We start from the raw sequence: 25244 nt of genomic DNA, 5'->3' as shown, positions 1-25244 counted from the left end.
GGTTAAAAGAATGGGTGCAGGGCTGTTTCGTTTATTTTTCTGGATTATGAATAACAGTAGCAGGGACTGATTTTTTTGTAGGTTCTGATTCAATGAATGGGCTGATGTAAATGACATTACGATGCGTGTCTTGAACTGTATGGAACTGTTTCTGGATGTTTGTATTGATTTGTGATTTAATGATATAGGTTTCGAACGTCATTTGGAACGGGACGAGAGCTTTGTTGGAAGGCAAATGGATGTTGCTTGGACTTGAAAAGTGGTGGAGATCACAAACTTTGAAGATGACAAGATAAAGCTTTGAACAGGAGTGGACTTGAAGAGGAATTTAGGATTAGGAAGATGAAGATTGAATTCTAGCTTTTGTATAGATTTTGTGTAAATTGGTGTGGATGTAACAGAGATATTTTTTTGTAATGTATTTTGGGTTTTGAGATGTAATGGATGTGTGATATAAATGGCTTTGTGATGAAATTTTCCCCTTTTGTAATGATTCTCTTCCAATTCAAACTTTGAACTTTCTTTTCCTCTTGCTTTTAATTTTGGAATTCTTAAAAGGAGGTTCAAATGTTTTTGAATAAATGCATGTGTTTGAATTCCTTTACGTTTGAAACGTAACTTTCCCTTGTATGCTTCATATTCAAACTCCCAATGCATTCTCCATTCATACCTTTAATCTCAAAAAGCCTCAAGAGTGACTTTGATCAAGAGTCGACATTCTTTGGTTGATTTCGACCGAAAGTCAAAGTTCGCCATAGTTTCCTCCAATCTTGCAACAATACCCCAATTACAATATATGTCCAAATTCTTGCATGAATTCCAATGTCAATGAATTGTAGTCCCACTAATGAGCAGCATCCTTTGAATCACCACAAAAATAGGGAAATAAAACCCTTAACCATTGAATTTGATGAATATGGATGAAGAATAACTTTGAAGCTTGATGGGGAGGAAATCCACGATATCCATGAACCAGAACCCTAATTCCATAATTCAATCACAGAAGAACCCGTTGAAACAAGTTTATATGAAGTAGGAGCCTCAAACCAATAAAACCCTAATTCACTAGAAGGCCTCTGATCCCATGTCTCAAAGTATGGTTTAGTGATGCATGAAATATTAAATGACCTGATGGATATATGCAAATGAGATGCAAAAGTCTAAGCCAGTTAGAAATTAAAGGGTAGGACAAATTTGGGGTATGACAGGTTGGTTATACGAAGGGAAGGTATTAGCACCCAACGTATCTATAGTACTCTATAGGCTTCTTTGTTGTTTTTGTTTCATTCTATTTTATGGTGGAGGTTCTGTTGTGAAATAGGTGGGACCTAAGGTGTTTGTTTGATTATGCTCGCAAAGATCATCGCGATCCTCTGCATACATATCCCTTAGAGGGAATCAGAGCATCTGTAGCTCGGGGTCTAAGGGTGCTAAGGTTTGAGTGGTTTGAAGGAGAAGTTTTGCTCGCCAAGGATACGACCTTGTGCCTACGTATTCTCAAAGGGATGTTGAGAAAGTCAGAGCAATCGTAGTTCCCACTTATGCTAGTGGAAGCAAAGGAAAAGAGACAAATGTCATCTCAATGTTCGATGTATCTAATCTATATCATCACATACATCTGTTTGTTTTTTGTTTGAAAATCTTTTCATTATAAGCCCTGGGCCATGCCACTTATGGTGCTTAGAATGATAAAGATGCTTTTTAGCCAGCCTTGTGGCAAAAACTTTCAATGAAGTCAGCCTTGTGACAAAAAGTTTTGATTAATCAGCCAGCCTTGTGGCAAAAGTTTCAATGAAGTCAGCCTTGTGACAAAAACTTTGATTAATCAGCCAGTATGGTGGCAAAAAGGTTTGATTGATCAGCCAGCCTTGTGGCAAAAAAGTTAAGTTGATTGATTGATTGATTGATTGTTTGTGATGATATAGAAGAGATACTCCTATCATAGAGATGATAAATGTCTAATCTCCTAGGGTATTTGTGTTTGGATATTGGGGATGCTTATAAGAAGCCCGTGGGTCCTTGTACGAAGCCCAAGAGGAGGCTATCCGAGGGTCCTTGCATTGTAAGCCCAAGAGGAGGCTATGGGAGGGACAATCGAGGGTCCTTGCATTGTAAGCCCAAGAGAAGGCTATGGGAGGGACACTCGTTTGTACAAAGCCCAAGGAGAGGCATGGTATAGTTGGTTTGAGCTCTTAGAGCGATTTCACCAGGAAACCATACTCTATGTCCTAACCTAAACTAGGGAGATTCTTTGCACGAAGCCCAATAGGAGGCTATGGGGAACCTAGTGTTGTACTAAGTTGAACAAGTATATACATGAACACAAATACATGAACAAGTATGAACAAACACGGACAAACATGAACAAGTATGAACAATTACATATATATGACAAAGTGTGTGTATATAATGGAGTTTATGAAGGAAATATACCTGTAAGCATGACCCATTTGTATACACGGGGCTCGGGACTTATACTCGGGGAGAAGCCCATTGAGTTTATTCAAAAGCTATGTAAACAAGTATTTACAAGAGGGCTGTGGGACTTATACCTACATGGAGGCCCATGGTATTTTTGGGAAGATTTAAAGAAAACCTTCATTTTTTGATTTGTTGTTCGAAGTTAAAAAAAAAAACAAATTGAACGAGATATATACAAAAAGGTGTGTGTACAATGAAATACCTAATTTCATGTACAGGAATGGGACTTATACCTATGTGGAGGCCCATGTTTTATTTACAAAACATGGTTAATTGTTTTATTAACAGACGCAGGGTTTCGTCTTTTGAAAACAGTTTGAAAGTTTTGTTTTGAAAGAAGTTTTATGTTTAAAGAAAAATTGTACAAAGAAAAAAGGAATGGGTATGTACAAAAGGGGCTCGGGACTTATACCTACATGGAGGCCCATGGTATTTTGAAAATCAATTGATCAATCCAAAAAAGATTTAATCAATAGTTTCCTTTGAAAAGAAAACCAGAAAGAAATGGTTTATCGTTTTGAAAAACTATGATGGTTTGTTTTAAAACAGTTTGAAATTTTGACAGAAATCAAATTAATTAAGATAAACACAAAGATTATACTTAATTAACACCTAAATGATTAGGGTTTGATCACAAAATATTTACAAATGATTAAGTTTGAAAAATCAAATGAAAAACAATATTTAAAGTATTTTAAAAACACTTAAAAACATGTCATTTTAAACCTAATTAAAAATGTATTAAATAAATATTTTTTTGTGATGTTTTTGGATATTCATAAAATATATGTGTTAAATAAAGAGTGTGTAAAAAATGAAATGAAAATGAATTAGTTTGATTGGTTAATTAATGGGTTGAAGTTGTGAAGAAAATAGAGAAAATATAGTGATAAAAAAGAGGTTTTGGTCCCTAAGGGTGTTGAACCCACGACCTGGAGGTTGTTTCTCAAAACAAAAGCCAACTGAACCACGCTTGTGGCTTGTAACATACACACGTCCATTTAGTTATATTAACAAACAAGAATTTGAAATTTCTGAACCAAAAAACGCGCCAAGAACACCATCCCCATTTGAATTTGAAAATCTTCAAAACTGAACCAAATTGATCAGGTGAAGGGTGTATCTTACTCGTTTTTTCATAAGGAACATGATGGTGACCTTTAATTTCATTTATTTTCACTCTAAGGCTATCAATTTTCTGATGAACACGAAGAACCCTAATTCTATGATTCAATCTGAAATTGTGTATGATTGATGAATTATGAAATTGATTGAGGGCTATTGATGAGTGATAGTGCAGAAACAAGATGGCAACTCAATTTTTCATTTATGATGCATGTATGTATGAGTTTGAAGTTCATGAGGCTTACCTTCAAAAACGGAAAAACTGGAGATTGAATTCTTCAATAGAGGTGTTACAGATGTTGCTTCTTGATCTGGACAGCTTCAATGGACCTTATGGAAGGTGTTTGGATGCTTGGAACCACCTGAATTCTTCTGAGCATGGCCATGGTACCCGATCTGCAGAAGCTTCAAGAGTGAATCGAATTTGATGATGGAGATGTTTCAGGCCATGTGTGATGGTTGGGGTAGCTCACATATGGTATATGGAATGTATTTGGATGATTAGCCTGGACAGAATTGGCCTGGAATTTATTTTGGCATGATAAGGCTAGTGTTATGCATATTTGGGAAGTGAGGTAGTGATTCTGAGTTCTTGATGTTTTTGGAAGGTTTCAATGGTTCAAACAACTTCCATATGGTATTTGGGAAGTGTTAGAAGCATCACTTTGCTTAGAACTTCAAAGGTTTAGAGGTTGAGAATTTTACCTCTTTTGAAAAACTATGAAACATGCATTCTAAGAAAGGAAGAGAAAACCTATGTTTATGAGGTTTTGGTGTGATTTGGAGAGTGGAAATGACCTCTATTTATAGGCCAAGCTTTCTGAATACAAAGCCCTTGCAAGTGGATCAAAGAGTGATGATTTGGCTTAAGAGATAAAATGGAATCTTTACATTTAATGCAAATGGTTAAAAGTGACTTAACCATGGTTATTTTGCCAAGCTTCTTATCTCTTTCCTTTCTGATCCTAAACCAGAAAATATCTCTCAATTATTGCATTGGTGTGTCATCACTTGTGTTATAGGTCACATGGTACATAACTTTGGCAAAAATGACTTGAAATTTCAAGTGAAATGGTCACTAATGGAGAAATTCAAAGCCATAGCTACACTCCATATTTTTTCATGCTCTTGGACATTTTGGAAAGCTCATGTTACACACTTCAAAACCCTAGTTGGAAGTTTCTTCAAGACCTTTAAGGAAATGTGTGAAAAAGATCCATGAACTTTGAGAAAAATGAGATTTCAAGTGAAATTTTCAAAAGATACCAACTTTGAAGCTCCATATCTCTTAAATGGTTGATCTTTTGGAAAATCATCATATGTAACAAAGTTGTTTATTGGATCAAAATCTACAACCTTCATGTTGGAAGTTTTTTTCAGTTTGTAGGTGAAATTTTGAGAAATTCCCTTCCAAAGTTTGGAAAAAACCATTGAAAAACACTTAGAAAATTTTCTAAGTATGGAAAGTCAAACCTTTGACTTTTTGATTCTTGATTGATTTTCTTGATTTTTCTTGATCAAATGACTTCATATATCATATATTGATGATTCAAAACTTCAAAAGTCATGGTTGACCAAAATTCCCCAAAAGTCAATGGTGATCTTGTACAGTTGACTTTTTCAGATGAATCGCGTTTCTGGAGATTTCAAATGAACCAGGCTATCCTCACCAAATGAATGGTATGAATGGATCATGTTGAGTTATTGGAGGACCTTGAGCCATGGTTTAAGTTGTGGTACCATGTTCTGATTAAAAAGTCAGTGGTTCAAGTGAATTAGGTCAAAAACCCTAATTGTCGACCTGATGAATTTGATGACTGTGGATCTTGAATTGAGATGTAATTTCCATTGGATATTGTCATAGGGATTATTTGAAGATGATTGAAACCTTTGAGTGATCCCTTGGAGCTTTTTAGGGTTTCCCAAATGTGATCCCTGATTTTAGTCCCTGATAGCTCAAAAACCCTAATCTGATGATTTGAAATTTCACTGTTGATCAATCCTTGTGTAGGAGATGTCTTGAGTCAATAGATTAGGTCAAAATGATGTACTTGGGGTCTTGAGGTCATGTCCCAAGTCATTAGGTCAAATCCTGAGCAAAATTCAGGAGTATACTGTCTTCAGTCAAAACCCTAATCTGGTTGATTCAGAGCTTTTGAGCTTGTTGAAATGAAACTTTGAGGACCAAATGTTGATTGTTGATGAAGATAATTCTTTTGAGATGAAGGGAGAACAAAACCCTAATTGATTGTTACTTGTAATGATGAGTGATTTCTTGATTTAATCCTGCTGAGTCACAAGTAGCAAACACAAACTATGCAATTTGTTAGAGATGCAAATGATGCATATGCACATGATATGAGGTGGTATCTTAGGTCAAAAATTGGGGTATGACAGATACCATCGAGTACGATGGGCGTGAGGGGTGCTAGTACCTTCCCCTCGCGTAACCGACTCCCGTACCCTATCTCTGGTCGAAAGACCTCGTTCTTATTCATCCTAGGTTTTCTGATATTTCTTTCCCTCTTTGGGATAAATATATTGGTGGCGACTCTGTTCATTTTCGCGAGCGTGCGACAGCTGGCGACTCTGCTGGGGACGTTAGACCTATTGCGGGTCCGTATTTAGCAAGTCGATCTTAGCCTTTGTTTGTTGTTTGTTTTTTGCGTGTGCTTATATATTGTTTATGTTTTGCATTGTTTACTTTATGCTTGCATATCATGTTTATTTTCTCGCATTCTGGACTATATTATGGGCCCCCGTGGGGGCCACATATTTTTCTGCTTGTCTTTGCAGGTGGGGGGTTTTTGTGAGGTAAAAGGCCCACTACCCAGGCCAGTGACACATAGGATTAGCGTGGATGCTCATGTTGACTCCCGTAGCGCTTGCTATGATCGAGCTTGACATGGGGTACCACAACTGGGCGAGGTTCTTTCATGGAACACTGTGTCTGGCACGCTTGTTGCCTCAAACACTTTGTACCCCATGGGAACTGTAGACCCTAGTGACCATTAGGGACCACTTGTCCGTGTCTAGACTACATACCCGTGAGATTGGGATGGGACAGGAAACTTGACCTTCATCATACCCGGATTTCTTCTATTCAATAAAAGGCGTCGAACCTTTGATCCTGGGACATTTGACTTATACAGAAGTTCTACATCAGTTATCTATCAAAATCAACGTCGAACCTCTGAATCTGGAGGATTCGACCTTAATTGACTTATGCACAGTTATCTATCAGGATCAACGTCGAACCTGTGAATCTGGAGGGTTCGACTATCTTTGACTTATGCACAAGCTATTTATCCAGAAAGCAACGTCGAACCTCTGAATCTGGAGGATTCGACCATATCTTATTGACCATGAGAAGCTATTATCCAAGAGGCATTGATCCTTGATCCTGAGTTATGCTGAATTTGCATCATCATTAACATTTTTGCATTCATGCATATGCATCCATGGTTACCAAGACTCTTACATTCCTCCTCTCCATCAGATCAGACAAGACAATTCCTCGACACCAATATTTGACAAGAGCTCACGGACAAAGAATCATGGAGAATTACAAACAAAATCAAGCTACTATCAAATAACCCCTCATGAGGGAACCTTCCACCAGTGGACCATGAAGACTTTGTGTTTGTCAGAGAACATTTCATTTGCAACAGAATAAGGCCAATCTTGCCATTGTTTAGACTTCTCAAGCATTTACAACTGTATTACTTTTGTTGTTATCAAGTACTTCTCATTGTAAGAAATTCATTCTGTTTGAATAAATAAAAATAATGCAATATACATGTTTTTCTCAAATCATTTCATCTTTGTCATTATGTTCATTGATATTCAACTCATTTGTCTTAAGCAACTAAAAATGGAGAATGATGAAAAATCAAAAACACATGAATCACTAATTGTATGCTTTTGGAACAAGGATCCCACTGACGATATACAGGCATTGTTTCAATTCCTAAACACTGGAGTTGTAAGGGAGTGAAACCTTCGTCAACCCCTTTGAGCCTAAGGAGTAGTAGTTCTTTTCAAAAAATTCAAAACCCTCAATCTTAACCAGGGGCAGGGTAGACTTCAGTTAGTGCGACCGAGCGCTCAACTTTCAGGTATTCCATTAGAGGATCAATCATATCTCATATCTCACAACAAAAAAGGAAGAACACAATCCACAATGGATGTCTCTCATTCACTAAGAAGAAGGCAGTCACACAACTTGTTCCCGAACGAGACAAAAAAAAGAATGAAAAGAAAGTTATGAATCATGAAAAAAAAAAGAACAATAGCCCGCTAAGTCAAAAGAAAAAATAAAAAGCTTTGAAGCAATTGACTTAGGCAAAAATTAGGGCATATCCCGCTGGACAACGAAAACCAATATCAAAAGAAACTTTCTGTCCAGGCAAAAGTTAGGGAAAGCAAAACAAAGAACAAGAACAAAAATCCTCCAAGGGACAAGTTGTTATAATCATCAACGAAAGCACCAAAGGGTGACTGCCACCTCCATCAAAGCCATAAAGGATCCTCATCCATCACAATCCTTCCTGAAAGGCGAATACTCGTGTCGAACTAACTGAACGTAGAACTGGAGAACATCACGAAGAGGGGTGGGCTAAGTAGAATTTGAGCCTTTATCCTTTGTTTCTTAAACCGTGAACCCGGCCACGTTACAACCCTCAAAAGTCCTAATTGAAGCAGAGTTCGTTCCGAAAGCATACAAACTGTAAAATCATGTCAAAATTGACTCCTAATGTTGCTTGTCACTTGTGTTAGTATCAGTACAACATTTTGACAAATAAAACTTTTCTTTTGAGATTAACATGTGCATTGCATTCTCATTATCTTTTTCAAAACAGAATTGTCTCTAACTTGAGAGTAAGTACTTGATACCAAGGAAAGTTCAACATTGAAATTCCACGAGTAATCTTACTAAGGCAAAGGTTGGTCATCCACTAGCAAATATCTGAAGAATCCATTGGGTGTAAGAGTTCCTTTCAATCTGGGGCATTCATTCCATGATCAACACTGGGGCAGACCATTCCAAATCTCCATGATTCAAACATTATCAAAATCCTACATCAAAAGATCATACAAGCTGGGGCAAGCTAGTAATAATTCATCTCTTCATCTTCAATCAAGTGTCAGATATCAAGACAAGTGTCGAGGAGTCAAGCTAAACACTACACCTTCACAAGTTCTATCCTTCAAAAAACAACCTTTCCGCAAGGGCATCCTCCATCAACTCCTTGTATCTTGGAGACAATCATTCCATTCATAGTAATACATGCATCACTGATCCGTTGTCGCGCGCGGATCAAAAACGAGTAGTTTTGTAAAATGGTAGTTTAGCGGTAACGACAACTCGAATATCGTTCTCACAAGGATTCTCGTTGATTATTAACCAAAGGTAAATCGATTTAGGGGGGTTTGTTTTAGATTTTGATTAAACAAAATAGTGAAAATAAGTGATTATCAAAATAAGCTGAAATGATTAATCTACTGTTTTGGCTTCCTAACATATCGTCGATCCAAATAATTTCCAACTCACAAGCGGATTCTATTCCCTTTTCGATTATAAAAACAATTATACAAGCGCAATTGAAATTATGTGATGTATGTTCCTAATTCCCGAATTAAGCAAACGGATTATATATAGCAATCGTGAATTAAGCAAACACGACAAACATACGCGGATTAAGCAAACGCGATTAAAGTATAGGAACATGCAACCATCGAAATAAATCAATCTAACCTTGGATAATATCAAATTAAGCAAACAACATATCAAAGATTAGAATTGAAAGGAAATAGATTAATTGGAAAATATAAGAACCTCAAAGTATCGGCGGAAACCGTTTACAGCAGATTAACCTCTAGGAATTAGTTCTTCATGATCAAACGTACAAGCTCTTCCAAAAATGTGAAATGGTGATCCATGGTGAACAGTACCGCGGCTGCTACCCTAAGGGGAAAGAGTGCAACCCGTTTAACAATCTAACTGGGTCAAACATACGACCCAGGCCCAAAACTAAATGACCCGAAACTTAACTAAAACTAGTGTTGCAACTTCAACGAATTTTCTGGCCCTTCTACAGTCCGATTCTGACTTCGGCTCCAACATAAGAATTGTAGCTCTTTCTCTTAGCTTTCCAGCGACTTTTAGAACGCCTCAATCGGACTCCTGAAACTCTAGATATGATCGTTTCCGTGCAGACTATTAAAGCTGAAAATTAAATACGAAAATCAAATAACAATAAAAATAAATTAAAATATAAAAACATTATAAAATACAAAAATAAGACAAGTAAACCATGGAAATGTATAAGTACAACCGTAGAGGAATGTGCATCAAAATGCACTGATCAAATTCCCCCACACTTGAACTTTTGCACTCCGAGCAAAATGAAAAACAAAACAAAGAAAGCACAAATACATCAACAGTTATTCATCCTAGGCTACAAATCTTCTTCGAGTAAGTTTGCATCGACAGGTACTAATCTTGCACACTAAGGACATCGTAAGAACACTAACCACAGATATGCAGACATAAGCCTCCTAAATACACAAACTAATTCAAATCATATTATTATATAATAGCCTAACTTACTCATCCTTTTTGCTCTTTTTCATTCAGGGGCAATCACATTAAGCCCGTTATCTCCACACACTTATAGCAGGACGACCGGTTAGTGACTCTGATCCTTTTGCACGGGGTTCCGGTACTTAAGTGGCATAACCCTTTGTTTACTCAGATGTAGTTGCGGGGGATCGGACCGTAATCCTCCCTACCAAGTTCAGCACCAGAAACCGCTGAACCAACTAACAAAGAGTTTTGAAAACTTTTTTTTTGAAGATTACACAACCGTTGGGTTAAGTGACCGGGTGAGGGTCACCAAACTTAGAAGGTGTATTCTCTTTTTCTTTTCTCTTTTTTTTTTCTTTTCGGAACATTCACTTATATTCATCGGTTTCCCTGCGTAAAGTGTGTGAGAGATGGTGCCGACTGCTGAAATAAACTACTCAAGAGCTGTCAGAGAATGAGAATTTAAGGCTAAAACATAATAAAAAATTCAAATCGATTTCCATATGCAGGAGACTTACGGTGTTAGAACGATATTGATCTTGTGAATTTTTCCCACGTCTCCGCAAACTCGACTCAAATCAGTCTATAGCCTAAAACTTTCAAGAAGATGCATTTTTTATTGGTTGAAATTAAAACAAAAACAAAAAAAAATTGAAAGAAAACAAAAAAAATAAATGATTCTCTCCCCCACACTTAAGACATACATTGTCCTCAATGAAAGAACATTAATATAAAATAAGAGTGAGAGAAAGGAAAGAACACACCCGAGTAGTCAAGGAGGATAAGTGATCACATAAGCTGCCTTTCCCAAAGAGAGGTCTTCTATATTCTCTTCTTCCAAAGTGGAGCTCTCATGGAGTAGCTTTCGGTAATGCTCATCGTCCTTAAAAAGTGGTTTAGGTCCTTCGCCTTTTATTCCAGGATCAAAGAATGTTCTTCTAAAAGTAAAAGTGTCAAATGGGCACGTGAAGGTGCTCTCATCCTTCACAACATCAAGGAACCAAAGGTTATGGGGCTGCCTCACTAATTTTGCTGCATCTTCAAGTGAGATCCTATGCACACACATGGACGAACTAATATCATAAATGTCATCCAAGGTCCATCCAATTCCTTTGTTATGCTTCTTCAAAACCTGCAAAAACTTACTTTCTTGATCAAAATAAAGTTTAGAAGAAATTATAACCGGAAGTTTTTCATTCATCTCTAAATAAGCATATTTAAGATTTTGAGGAATTGGTTTCAGCTCCCGGGAAGGTGGTTGTTCAATGGATGGTTTGATCCGGGCAGCCGGGGTGTCGAGAGCTTCATCTACATGAACAACTTCATTTGCAACCTCATCTGTAGTAAGAAAATCAACTTGCAAGGCAACCTCAATTTCAGTACAAACAGAGCAAATTTTAGTGTCAGTACAAACATCACAAGAGTAAACATCATCAAAACCAGACAATGATGGAAAATCATCTGCAAACAAATCAGTACAAGTATCATCAACATTTTCAGAAAGAAACTCTATTTGAAAAATAGAATGCTCTTCCAAGCGTTGTTGGTTTGATCCTTGAGCTTGCTGCATGGCATTCATCAAAGTGGCAAGCTGTCCAATCTGTGTTTGCAAAGTCTGGAGAGTAGAATCTACTTGCTGTTGATACTGAAGATTATTTGCAGCCATTTGTTTGACAATATCCTCTAGTGAAGGTTCGGAAGGTGCAGAGCACACAACCTGAAATTCCTTCAGATGCTTATGCGGATCCTCACCTGCAAAACCATTAAACCTAGGTAACAAATGTGTTAAACCATATTCCAATTCAAAAGGTGCATCACCCGCAGGATAGTCAATACATAAACCATTATAGTTCACATTAGGGACAGCCAACTGAGTTAGTGTTCTTTGTTCAGCCATGGGTTCAACATACACCGAAATACTGATTATGTCCCTTACATGCATAAACGAATAGAAAGAATAAAAACGATTAACTAAATTCAGAAAAATATAAAAACACGAAATTTAATCTAATTAAGACAAATTAGAATTTTAGGATTTTTTTTTATTTTTTTGACTCTATGAAAATAGTAAAAAATTCATTAAAAATAGAAAAACGATGAATTTGGCAATTTTAGCTCGAATTCCCTTACTCTTCTAGAGTAAGGGAGTATTAATCGTACGATTTTTCTACTTCCAGTAGGAAAAAAACTTTTTACAATCAAACACAATTTTTTTCAAAAACTGAATTTTTCGACTCTAAACGCGAATTGGCCAAAACCGTGAGGAAACTATGGCCAAAACACACAAACACTACACCTAAGACTCTAATATCAGTTAATATTCACAAGAGTCCCCGGCAACGGCGCCAATTTGATCCGTTGTCGCGCGCGGATCAAAAACGAGTAGTTTTGTAAAATGGTAGTTTAGCGGTAACGACAACTCGAATATCGTTCTCACAAGGATTCTCGTTGATTATTAACCAAAGGTAAATCGATTTAGGGGGGGTTTGTTTTAGATTTCGATTAAACAAAATAGTGAAAATAAGTGATTATCAAAATAAGCTGAAATGATTAATCTACTGTTTTGGCTTCCTAACTTATCGTCGATCCAAATAATTTCCAACTCACAAGCGGATTCTATTCCCTTTTCGATTATAAAAACAATTATACAAGCGCAATTGAAATTATGTGATGTATGTTCCTAATTCCCGAATTAAGCAAACGGATTATATATAGCAATCGTGAATTAAGCAAACACGACAAACATATGCGGATTAAGCAAACGCGATTAAAGTATAGGAACATGCAACCATCGAAATAAATCAATCTAACCTTGGATAATATCGAATTAAGCAAACAACATATCAAAGATTAGAATTGAAAGGAAATAGATTAATTGGAAAATATAAGAAACTCAAAGTATCGGCGGAAACCGTTTACAGCAGATTAACCTCTAGGAATTAGTTCTTCATGATCAAACGTACAAGCTCTTCCAAAAATGTGAAATGGTGATCCATGGTGAACAGTACCGCGGCTGCTACCCTAAGGGGAAAGAGTGCAACCCGTTTAACAATCTAACTGGGTCAAACATACGACCCAGGCCCAAAACTAAATGACCCGAAACTTAACTAAAACTAGTGCTGCAACTTCAACGAATTTTCTGGCCCTTCTACAGTCCGATTCTGACTTCGGCTCCAACATAAGAATTGTAGCTCTTTCTCTTAGCTTTCCAGCGATTTTTAAAACGCCTCAATCGGACTCCTGAAACTCTAGATATGATCGTTTCCGTGCAGACTATTAAAGCTGAAAATTAAATACGAAAATCAAATAACAATAAAAATAAATTAAAATATAAAAACATTATAAAATACAAAAATAAGACAAGCAAACCATGGAAATGTATAAGTACAACCGTAGAGGAATGTGCATCAAAATGCACTGATCAATCACGCATATCATTGCATTTTCATTATCATTTCTCCCACATGATCCAATCACTAATGAAACAGGGGCATCCACCCTACCTTGATTCTCAAGCAAAGTTTCAGAATTCCATCCAATCTACTCCCCACATGAAGCAGAAACCCTGACCAATCAATCAGTACACTGCATATAGAAATCATTTCATTGCATCTCCAGAAGTGTATAAAATAAATCAAACATTTGCATATGAAGCATAAGCCAAGCTACTCATCAGATGAGGTCCCTACAAGTATTCAAATTGATATTCCATTGGATCACTCAGAGTTACCGTTGTGGTGTCATCTCCCAAAGTCAATCATGTTCATCTTTCTTCAACCCAGAGTTGATGTTTTATATGTTCAACCCAGAGTTGATTTTCCTCTCATCTTTTAACCCCGAGTTAATTATTTTTTCCCACTCAACCCAGAGTTGACGGTCATCTTTTGTCTTTCCCACTCAACCCAGAGTTGACGGTTACCCTCTATCCTTTCCTCCGTCTCAACCCAGAGTTGACGGTTATCCTTTGTTCAAATCCAGAATTGATTCCTTTCCCACTCAACCCAAAGTTGACGGTCACCTTTTGTCCTTTCCCACTCAACCCAGAGTTGACGGTTATCATTTGTTCAATCCAGAATTGATTTCTTCTTTTCCCACTCAACCCAGAGTTGACGGTCATGGCTTGTTTTTCCCACTCAACCCAGAGTTGACGGTTATTTCTTGCCTTTTACACTCAACCCAGAGTTGACGGTTGTCCTTTGTCTTTTTCCCCTCAACCCATAGTTGACGATTATCTTTTCTCTTTCCCACTCAACCAAGAGTTGACGGTTATCTTCTATTTTTCCCACTCAACCCAGAGTTGACGGTCATCTTTTATCTTTTCCCACTCAACCCAGAGTTGACGGTTATCTTTTATTCAACCCAGATTTGATCCTTTCCTCTTCCCTCTCATCCAGAGTTGACGGTTATTTCTTATAGATTTCTCTTTTCCCACTCAACCCAGAGTTGACGGTTATCTTTTCTCCTTTCCCCACTCAACCCAGAGTTGACGGTTATCTCTTGTTCAATCCAGAATTGATTTCTCTTTCCCACTCAACCCAGAGTTGATGGTTATCTCTTGTCTTTTCCCACTCAACCCAGAGTTGACGGTTATGTTTTTCCTTTCCCACTCAACCCAGAGTTGATGGTTATGTCTTCTTTCTTTCACACTCAACCCAGAGTTGACGGTTATCTTTTGTTCTTTCCCACTCAACCCAGAGTTGACAGTCATCTTTTGTCCTTACCTACTCAACCCAGAGTTGACGGATATTTCTAATTGTTCATCTTTCCTCTTTCGACCCACAGTTATTATCCAATTTCTTGCTCAACCCAGAGTTGATTTCCTTGCTTTTCTTTTTCAACCCAGAGTTCATGCATATATATTGTCCCTCTAATATTGATTTCATTTTCCGTTCTCAATCCAGAATTGATGTTTACCTCTTATTCAACCCCGAGTTGATTTCCATTTATCCTTCGACCAAGAGTCGACCCCCTTTTCTTCTTTAACCCAGAGTTGAGGTTTATTTCATTTCCAACCCAGAGTTGACCTTTCTTACTCAACCCAGAGTTGATACATCTTTCCCCAGTGGACTTAATATCATATCTCATTTTTCTTCAATCAAATTTTCAGGTTCATTGGTATTTAATCTTCTTCTATCTTGAAGGTTCGAAAGGTTGGCGCCAATCTCTCCTTCAGATTTAAGACAATTAAATAGGGGCAGCTGTTGTACCCCAAAATTTGCCCATCTAATTATTTTAATTGGCTTATGCATCTTACAATTTCATCCACTAGGTCATTTCACACATCATGCATCATTAATCAAAAACTTGGTATTGGGATCAAGGATGTTAGTAATTAGCATTTTCTATGATTTTAAGGTTCTCCTCTTCCTTCAAGGTTATTGAGCTATAGCAACATTTTATCAAGATTTCTCAAAAAAAAAGATACATCGAGTGCATACTCTGGTTCATTGCTTAAGCTTATTGGAATTCATTAATTAAAGACCGAAATTAAGACTTTCTCTGCCTCTATGCTTCAATTCCTATCCACTTCAAGGTATTATTATCATGCTGGATTGAAACACAAGCGCAGCTCTGAAGTTCAAAGGTGGGGTTTTCCTTTAATAATTATCCAAATTGAGGTGTTCATTCAAGTCCAAGATTGGATAAGGGTTATTGAAGAAGTTTAAGGATTGTGGATTTAGTAATAAAATACACGAGGAACTCTTTGGAAAGATTTGATTTTTAATGATACAAATATATATATTCAAGGTCATTCCAAGTCCATACGACATAAATCCAAGCTATCCATTACAAAAAAGGTCTACATCATTCTATTCACTGCTACAAAGAGAACTACATAAAAAAAATGTTTCAAAGTCTTTCAAATGCACCACTCTGGCTTCAAGCTTCAAGCCATGTCTTTATTCAACTTCGTCATGACTTCATCTTCCATGTTGTGACTCCATTCTTAAGTGTTCATCCACAAACTTTCGTGACACACCAATACAGTCATGAGCATCATCCAAAGTCTCTCACACAGCCCTGCATACATACCATGCTACTGCATACAGAAAATACAAAGAAAGTAAATATCAGTTCACAACCATCCTTAACAATTACCAAGCAATTAACCTCATTTCTAAAACTTCCAGCTTAGCACAACTTCACTAACAGAATTCTAACAAAATTTTAACAAAATTAACTACCATGTTCTTATTTTCCTAACTACCACTCAACAGCCAATTACTTCTTAACCTCTAACCAATTTCTAAACCTCTCACCATAACATTCAGCAAACCCTTTTACCAACAATTGTTAACAGCTCAGCTACTCAATAACTAACATAACAGTTCTAACCAATCATAACAGAATCCAATAGAATCACTAACAGAAACTCAGAAGAAAAAACTAACCTTTTAACCAATTCCCTGATGCTATATAAACGCACCATCCACCATTTTTCCATTCGGGGACCATTTTTCTTCATTCATCTTCTCCATAATCATTCTTCATCTCTTCACCATCACCATTCCATCTTCACTCCCTTCTTCTTCACCTCTGCAACCTTCATCTCCATTCAATCCTCATTCTTCGATCTCCATGTTCAACATCATCAATCCTCCTCTATCATCAATTCTGCGCAACAACAACAACAGCACACGAACGTCATCTCCACGAAGCTCACAAAACGAAAGGAGAGAAGAAGACGATTCAAAAGCATAAAGAAAAAGATCGAGACGCCCCTGAGCCAAGGTTCATTCTCGCGTTTATTTCGCGATTCGAGCATCGGCAAAGAACACGGACTCTTCATTCCGGTCTTCTTCGACACTTCTCACTCCAGTTTTGTTTGATTTCAATTTGAGTGAGTTAGGGTTCGGATTGGGGATTTTGAGTTTTGTTTGAATCAAAGATGTTTGGACGGAACAATAAGGGACGGAGACGAGAGAGAAAGAAGGGTCTGTTTCGTTAACGGCGGCGATGGGATCGTCCCATCGGAGAAGGTTGAAGCGACACCGTTTGCATTTCGCGAGAGAGAAGAACAAAGTCGAATGGTCACAATTGAACTCTAATCCCATTTTTATTTCTTTTTATTATTATTAATGTTATTATTTTGATTAATTGATAATTGGATATAATATAAGGTTTAGTCAATAATTAATTGATCTAATTGTCTTGATTATAATTCTGAATAATAGTAAATCTAAATGTGGATCGAACAAAAATATATCTTGGGCCTGCTATGCTATCTACCCCTCCTGTAGGCCCGTTGTCTTTTTTTGCATTAAAATCTGTACAGAAAAACACCCCCTGAGGCCCATGCCATTCTTTTTGGCAAATAAGATCTCTGCAAAAATTCTATGTGGGCTTCCCCCAGATGGGCCCTGCGCCCTTTGCTTATTTCCCTGCACCATCAATTCAATTTTACACCCCCTTGTTGCACCCCAAAATTTGCCCACTTATTTATTCCCAAATGGCTTTCACATCACATTCATGTGCATACCTCACCTAGGACATTCATCCATTACATTCATCCATATCACAATTACTGCTCAAGAAAATTGACAAAAAGAGGCTGAGGTTGGGGATATTCTTGGTAAAGAAGAATCAGATCTGAGGTCTTATTGAAGAGGATCATTTCCATTTGCATACTCCTAAAATCAGGGTTTTATTCTCTCCGAGTCAAAGCTCTGATTAAAAAGAATTGACCTTTTGAGTACAAAAATGCAAATGCTTGAAGAAATATTCACTGGAGTCTCTTTGGTTGAAAGTTGATTGAGAATTGTACCGGAAACTGATTAATCGGGAAATTCATCTGAAATCAGAAAAATCAGGAAATGTTGACTTTTTGGTCAAAGTCAAAGTCAACTGTCAAATATGGACTTACGGTGGAAAATCGGTCAAAGAAAGTCAACAAAATGAACAAAATCAAGAAAATGCAAAAATTACCAAAATTGGAAAATTAGTTGAAAATTGAAGTTGCCATAAAAAGAAGGTTCTATACTTAGAATAATTTTGGAAAGATTGGGAAATGGTTGGTCAGCTCATTTTAGGACCAGTTTACACGTGTTTCTAGGCCTCATTTCAAGACAAGGTCAACACCAAAAATGTTCATCTCATGGCCCTCTACAATGTTGTAGTTGGGAGTTTTTTTATATGACATATGGATTGAGAGTTATTGAAGGGAGAAGTTGGCAAAATCACACTTATGCAAGTCAAGTAGCAAGGCAAATTTCTGGGCAGCAGGCAAGCATTTCTACGAACACGTGATGTGCCAAACTTCAAGCTGATTATAGGGAAGCACAAAGACTCATCAGGTTCACACTTGGTATGAATCTCCTCTACTCCATGCTCTCTATCCAGCAAGACAATAATCATGGAATTTGATTAAGTATAGAGTAAGATACAAGAGTCTAAAGTCATGCCCTGGCAATGGTGTGTGTTGGCATGAGTGTGAGCAAACAACCTGGGCATGCGCGAGGCATTCGATCGAACAGGTGGCATGCCAAATGTAAAGACAATTTTAGAGAGATATAAGCATTATGTGAGGTCAATTTCAATGTCGACCTATTCTTCCCCATGTCCTTTATATCTTGAGCATAAATTTGCAATAATTGAGGACTCATGGTGGAAGATATAAGCATGCAAAGTAAGCTATTGGTAAGCTGTATGTGGCATGGAAAGGGTTGAGTCACGCGCGCAGGAAATTGGCAGTGATATGCCATCAAGTTGCAAGCCATGTTTGAATAGGTTACAAGGGTCTCCTCTCAAAGCTCACAACACCAAATTTCTTCTATGCTACGCCCTCTTTGCATTGGTCATGAGTTTGGAACAAATGATGGCTCATAGCTAGAGATACATAGGCTGAAAGTTAGCTTGGTAAAGGTCGAGATCGGTAAGACGTCATGCTAGAAATCAATGGCTCACAACATATAGCAACACAACCTACAGCATGCTGACAGTACCAACATTTTATTCCAAATAACCATGCAACTCATGCACACATGAAAAGCGAAAAGGAAGTTTACTACAAATATACAAACTTGTTGATTAAGTTTAGGGGAATATCCACTACACATGAGTCACACCATAAGCCCTACACCATCATGCTATATAAACAAAACCCTTCTCAATGTCTCAGACGGGTATTCATTTTCCCACATTCTACTCTCCCGTTTTCTCTCCTCACTCTCTCATGCTTCTCTCTCTCTCTTCGTTTTCTTCTCTCCCAAAAAAGTTTGTTACACACTTGTAACAAACTCCATCGCTTTCAAAAGATCCACAGCAGAACCTCCACCATAAACCACCACCTTCATCCACCATAAACGAACCGCAACCTACTCCGATCAAAGTTATCTTCATCACCTTCTCCGATCCGAGCTCTATATTCGTTCTCAATCGTGTGACTACAAGAAAGATTCTCTGCTTTTCTCAATACGCGTCATCTTTGAGAGATTCGGAGCTACTTCAGCACTATCATCGTCAACCTCTCAAGGTACAGGAGCTTTCTCAATCTTCGACACAAGAATTTGTTCAGGTGAGCTCTGCGAACTCCTTTGCACGCTAGCTGCATGTAATAAATCATGTAGTGTTCATTCTTGTGCATTTTTCTGATTCTTGATGATTGGATGCGGTTTGCTCTAAACAATTGCTGTTTGAACGTTTAGCTCGTATATTTGAGGTCTATGAATAAAGATGAACGCGCTGATGTACTTAGATTTGATTTTAGAAAAGGTGGATGTTAGTGATGGTTTCATGTTCATCGTCGGTTATGATGTTAGAGGTAAGATTGGTAAAAACTAATGCCGGATTCGTGTTCTACGTGAAAATCCGAGCAAGACAGTGGCGGATTTTTGATTTTCCGGGCGTTTTGGTGGTGGAGCTACGGCGGAGCTGAGTGAGGAAGATGACCGGAGCATCTCCGGCTCCGGTGATGCCCATGAAGGGTTGGGTTTTGTCCTTATTACGTGGCATAGTGCTATTGGTCCTCACTCCCAACTTATGGCCATTTTTGTTTATTATTAAATGATTGCAATACTGCGTGTTATGCTCTGATTGGTCCTTTATTGATTTTGTCATTTAGCAACTTAAAAGAAAGCTGACCCATTGATATTAGTCTATTGTATGTTCATGTCACGTTGCATATAAAAGCCATGTAATAAATTCTGAATAATGATACTTGAGGTATTAAAGAGAAGATAGTAAGAATGAGGATTGTGGGCCATGCAATTGGATCGTTAGATTGGGCTTAGTGATTAATTTGCTGATCATACACCTGAAATGCTAATACCAGCGCATATTTTGATAAGTGGGCTCGTCATTTGTTAATATTCACACCCCCGGTTTAGGCCTTTGCGCCATTGTAACTAGACCTCTGTTCATATGTTAGTTGCTAGAACACCCCCCTGTTGGCAGATTTAAAGAAATACAATAGTAGTTTTCTTTTATATTCTTTTACTTGTTGATTGATTTTTGCTTAAATAAAAATATGACAAAAATATTTTCTTACCAATTAGAATTTTTAGGAATGTTTGTTTTTCTTAGAACTTTAATCGTTGAATTTCTTTGAATTTTGATTGGTTCTCACATTAAAAAATAAATAGTTTTTAGTTTTAATTTTTGAAAAAAGCTTTGACATGAATAAAAATGTAAATTGCTTGTGAACATTCTTCATGGTTAGTTTAGATTTTAATTCTTTCTTTTTGTGAATATTCTTCAATATTTTGTGATATACCAAAAATGCCCCTAGTTGTTAATAATAACTCTTTTTAGTTAATCTCCTTTAGATTTAGTTTAGATTTTAAATAGGAATTAGAATAACATTAGATTAGAGAATAGGTTAGTGCCCCTCTTTCATTTCTTTTTCTTTTTCAACTCTAAAATACTTAATAAAAAACCTGACAAAGATCATACTGTGACTTTTCTGATGTGTAGTGAGAAAAAAATGATTGGGGCGTAGGCCCCGATGTACGTTCTTTCTCACATAGTAGAAAAGAAATGATTGGGGTGTAGGCCCCGATGTACGTTCTTTTCTACTAAACGGAAAAGAAATGATTGGAATGTAGATTTCGATGTATTTCTTATCCGTTATTTAGAGAATCGATTGTGGTGTAGACCTCGATGTGCATTCTCTAAATAGTCAAAAACAAAACTCTTTTTCTTGGTGTGATCTAAGTCGCAAAGTAAATCTCCCTTAAAAAAAACTCAACCAGAAAACATTCAAAATGATTAATAAAGGCTTTGACTTAAAACAGAGTAAGGAAGCGATGCGAAGCCCTGTAGAGGGTCTTCGTCATCGTGGAATTACAATAAAAGACACAAACCAAACTCTTGCTTTTCTTTTGCCTTGTTAGGCACCTAAGAACAAGTTAAGTCCTTTCCAAAATAGGCGTATAAGTCTTCAAAGGTCAAGCATCGTGGATTGTGACCTTAACCGCTGTTCAACTAAAAAACACAAAATAAATGGAAACTATGGAGCCGAACTACGGTCGCTCTGATTCCTTGTAAGGGATACGTAGGCATTGGGTCGCGGGGCCTAAGCGAGCACACTTGTAAATAATTCCTTCTTTTCCCCGTGTTTCTTTTGCATTCATCCGCATTTAGGTTTAGACATTAGATAGACACCCTTTAGATAGAAACAAACATAGGTGGATACCATCGAGTACGATGGGCGTGAGGGGTGCTAGCACCTTCCCCTTGCGTAACCGACTCCCGTGCCCTGTTCTCTGGTCGAAAGACCTTGTCCTTGTTTCGAGTTAGGTTTTCTGATATTCCTTTCCCGCGATGGGATGAATATATTAGTGGCGACTCTGATTCCATTTTTCGCGGTAGCGACACCCCTGATTCCATTTTATTTTAATTAGTAGATTTAGATTTTACTTAGCTTTTTACCAATTTCTTTTAGGTGATAGCATGCTATTTTTTTCTCTTATCCTTTTAGGCTTTAATACACATTTTTGACATATAAAAATGGTCACATAAAAATATTAGTTTTAGGCTAACTCTTTTAGTTCCTTTTGGTTAATTAGAATTCAATTTTTCTTCATATAAAAATTAATATAAAAATAGTAGTATTTTACTTCATTTTTGTACTATATTTTAACTTGTTACTTCATGCTTGTGTGTAACTTTGTACCATTGTATCATTCTTCATTTTTGTTTCTAATTGTGGTCTTTAATTTCCATTTTTCTTTAATTCCTAACCTTAGGTAGAAACCATGATAACATTAGGTAGAAATTCCCTTCATACTTAGGCTAGTTTCTTTTCCTTTTCAACATTAAAACATCTAATAAATATCAAAATAAAATCCCTTTAAAAAATACAAAGAAAACACTTAATAAAACATTAATAAAAAAGTGAAAATCATTAAAAAGGGAATGGAAGCTTGAATCTCCCTTGCTTTAGGGAATCATTCGAGTGCTTGGATCTCCCTTGCTTTAGGGAACCATTCGAGCGTAAGTTCCCAATTTCTAAAAAACACAAACCAAAGAGCAACTCGAGTCTCCCTTGCTTTAGGGTGCCACTTGAACGCTCAAACTCTTTTCTCTATCTCGCCTCCGAGGCATTCTTTAATCGGACACGTTATTTCCGCTCCATTCCCAGCTTAAGACTCCAGAGGTCGAGCAGCGGAGTGCGAATGTAACTTCGTCCACTAAAAAACACAAAAACAAACAAAAACTAAAGAGCCGAACTACGGCGCTCTGATTCCTGAAAAGGATACGTAGGCATTGGGTCGCGGGGCCTAAGCGAGCACAACTATTTAAAAACCTTATTTTCCCCGTGTTTCTTTTCTTTCATTTGCATGCATTCCCTTAGTAATTAAGCTTTAGATTTATACACCCTTAGAATAAAACAAACATAGGTGGATACCATCGAGTACGATGGGCGTGAGGGGTGCTAGTACCTTCCCCTCGCGTAACCGACTCCCGTACCCTATCTCTGGTCGAAAGACCTCGTTCTTATTCATCCTAGGTTTTCTGATATTCCTTTCCCTCTTTGGGATAAATATATTGGTGGCGACTCTGTTCATTTTCGCGAGCGTGCGACAGTGTGTGATGCATCTTTGAGGCTATATTGGGACATTTGGTGAATATTTGATGGAAAATTCGTGCACATTGATATTTGAGATCATAAGGTGTTTATGTTATTGCTTGAACAAGGTTTTATGCTTCATAATGCTGTTTTTTTGAAAGTTGCGCGCAGGAAATCAATTTCCTACATAGGGAAATCGATTTCAACCTTGTTTTTGTGCCAAATTTGAAGTCTACACTCAGGAAATCGATTTCCTACAGAGGTAAACCGATTTCCAGTGAGGCAGAATGTTGTTTTTGCCTTTTTTATGCTTGTTTTGCCTTCCTTCTTCCTCTACCTCATTAATATCATTGGATCTAGGATGTTGATAGGTTTGAAATGACCAAGTCCATAATATTAGATGAATGATATTAATAATAGTGTGAGTTGATTTTACTTTATGCATTTTTGTTCTTCTTCTCCTTCTTTTTTCTTTTGATCGATGAAAGTCTTAACACCTTGAGAATTCTTATGGATTCTTGGTAAAGACTAGATCGCTACCTATTTTATTTTCGTGCGGTATTGCTTTCAAAGAGTGATCTACATATCGCTGTTGCGGCTCCTACTTCGGGGGTTGTGCATACAAGAGAGGAACTTCCGGGAATGGTAACAAAAGTGTCTTGACTCTCTCCTTAACCCAATCGGTGTAGGGCTCCATAGCAATGGCATTCTTGGCTCCCAGAGTGGATCTCTCACCTATATGAATGTTATTCCAGGCCTTCCTGATTTCCTCAAGCGCTACAGGGTCGGCTCTCTTTTCAAAGTACACGGATTGGTAAATCTCTCTATCCGAAGGCCCACTCTTCATGGTATAGCCCAACTGACGAAGAGCTAGAACTGGGTTGTAGTTAATACATCCTCTTGTCCCAATGAGCGGGACGTTACCAAAGTTTCCGCACCTGATAATGACTTCAGATATGCCTGTTCGGAATTGATACCATACGATGTCGTTTGCAGTAAGTCCCATGATTCTCTGAGACCATTTCTGAGTAGAGGTAACAAACGGACCACTAGCAGGCAAGTGAGATTTGAACCACTTATATAACAGCGGCAAGCAACCTCGAATAGCCCCCCTTTTACCATGCCGAGAGTGAATGGAATAATATGTGTCAGCCAATAGGGTGGGTATTGGATTCTTGTCCATAAAAAGACATATAGCAGCCAAATCAACGAACTTGTGAATGTTGGGAAACATCACAATTCCATAGATCAGAGCGGCCAAAATAGCATTGAAAGCCTCCCATATTCCTTTGTCAGCAAATTCTTGAGCTTTTTCAACCAGGAAACTCATGTAGAAGCCATGAGTATCACCATTCTTCTTCCAGTTATCATGAACATCTCCCAAGCTCAAATAAAGAGCGTTGGCAATGTAATCCAACCTAGGTTTCTCCGGGACACAAACAAAAGGCACTCTGTGTTGAATCTTGATGTTGAGGAGGTAAGAGTACTCTTCGAGAGTGGGAGCTAGCTGATAATCTGAAAATGTGAAACAACGGATATCTGGGTCGTAGAACTGAAGAAGAGTGGATAAGGCCCATTCGTCGACACGCGAGTACAGAAGAGATAATATGTTGCCATAATTGTCGCTGAACACTGTTTCATTATGACCAGTGACCAATTCACCCAATTGTCCCAATTGAACCATACCCTCGCGATGGAAAGTATAAGTGTGTGTGCGCCTTGTAGCTCCTTGATTGACGGTCACGTTGTTATCCATTCTTGACAGAGATTGATATTTTCTGGATACCCTAAAAAATGACATGCACATGAGAATTAACTTTTTTCTTTTCTTTCTTTTCTTTCTTTTTTCTTTTTTTTTTGAAATTTAAACATGCTATGATGAAAATGATGCAGATTGGGTCCCCACGACATAGAGGGACCAAGGCAATAATTCTGAGCAAGAAGATATCATAGGATCAAAGGTCCGGCATAGATCAGAGAACCAGAAGAACCATAATCATCAATAGAACCAAATAGTCAACAACAGAACCAAATAGTCAC

At 37.5% G+C, this 25244-nt stretch overlaps 1 protein-coding gene across 1 annotated transcript; it reads right to left on the bottom strand.

Moving 5' to 3' along the window:
• Positions 1-23805: 23805 nt before the first annotated feature.
• On the bottom strand, positions 23806-24960 carry LOC131618753 (uncharacterized). The gene has a single exon (XM_058889917.1). It carries the CDS (start codon positions 24958-24960, stop codon positions 23806-23808), a length of 1155 nt encoding a protein of 384 aa, XP_058745900.1.
• Positions 24961-25244: the final 284 nt, after the last annotated feature.

Source organism: Vicia villosa, linkage group LG7 (genome assembly GCF_029867415.1).
Source record: "Vicia villosa cultivar HV-30 ecotype Madison, WI linkage group LG7, Vvil1.0, whole genome shotgun sequence".
NCBI lineage: Eukaryota > Viridiplantae > Streptophyta > Magnoliopsida > Fabales > Fabaceae > Vicia > Vicia villosa.
Note: the sequence above shows the minus strand (reverse complement) of the source record. Positions and strands in the feature narration are given on the sequence as shown.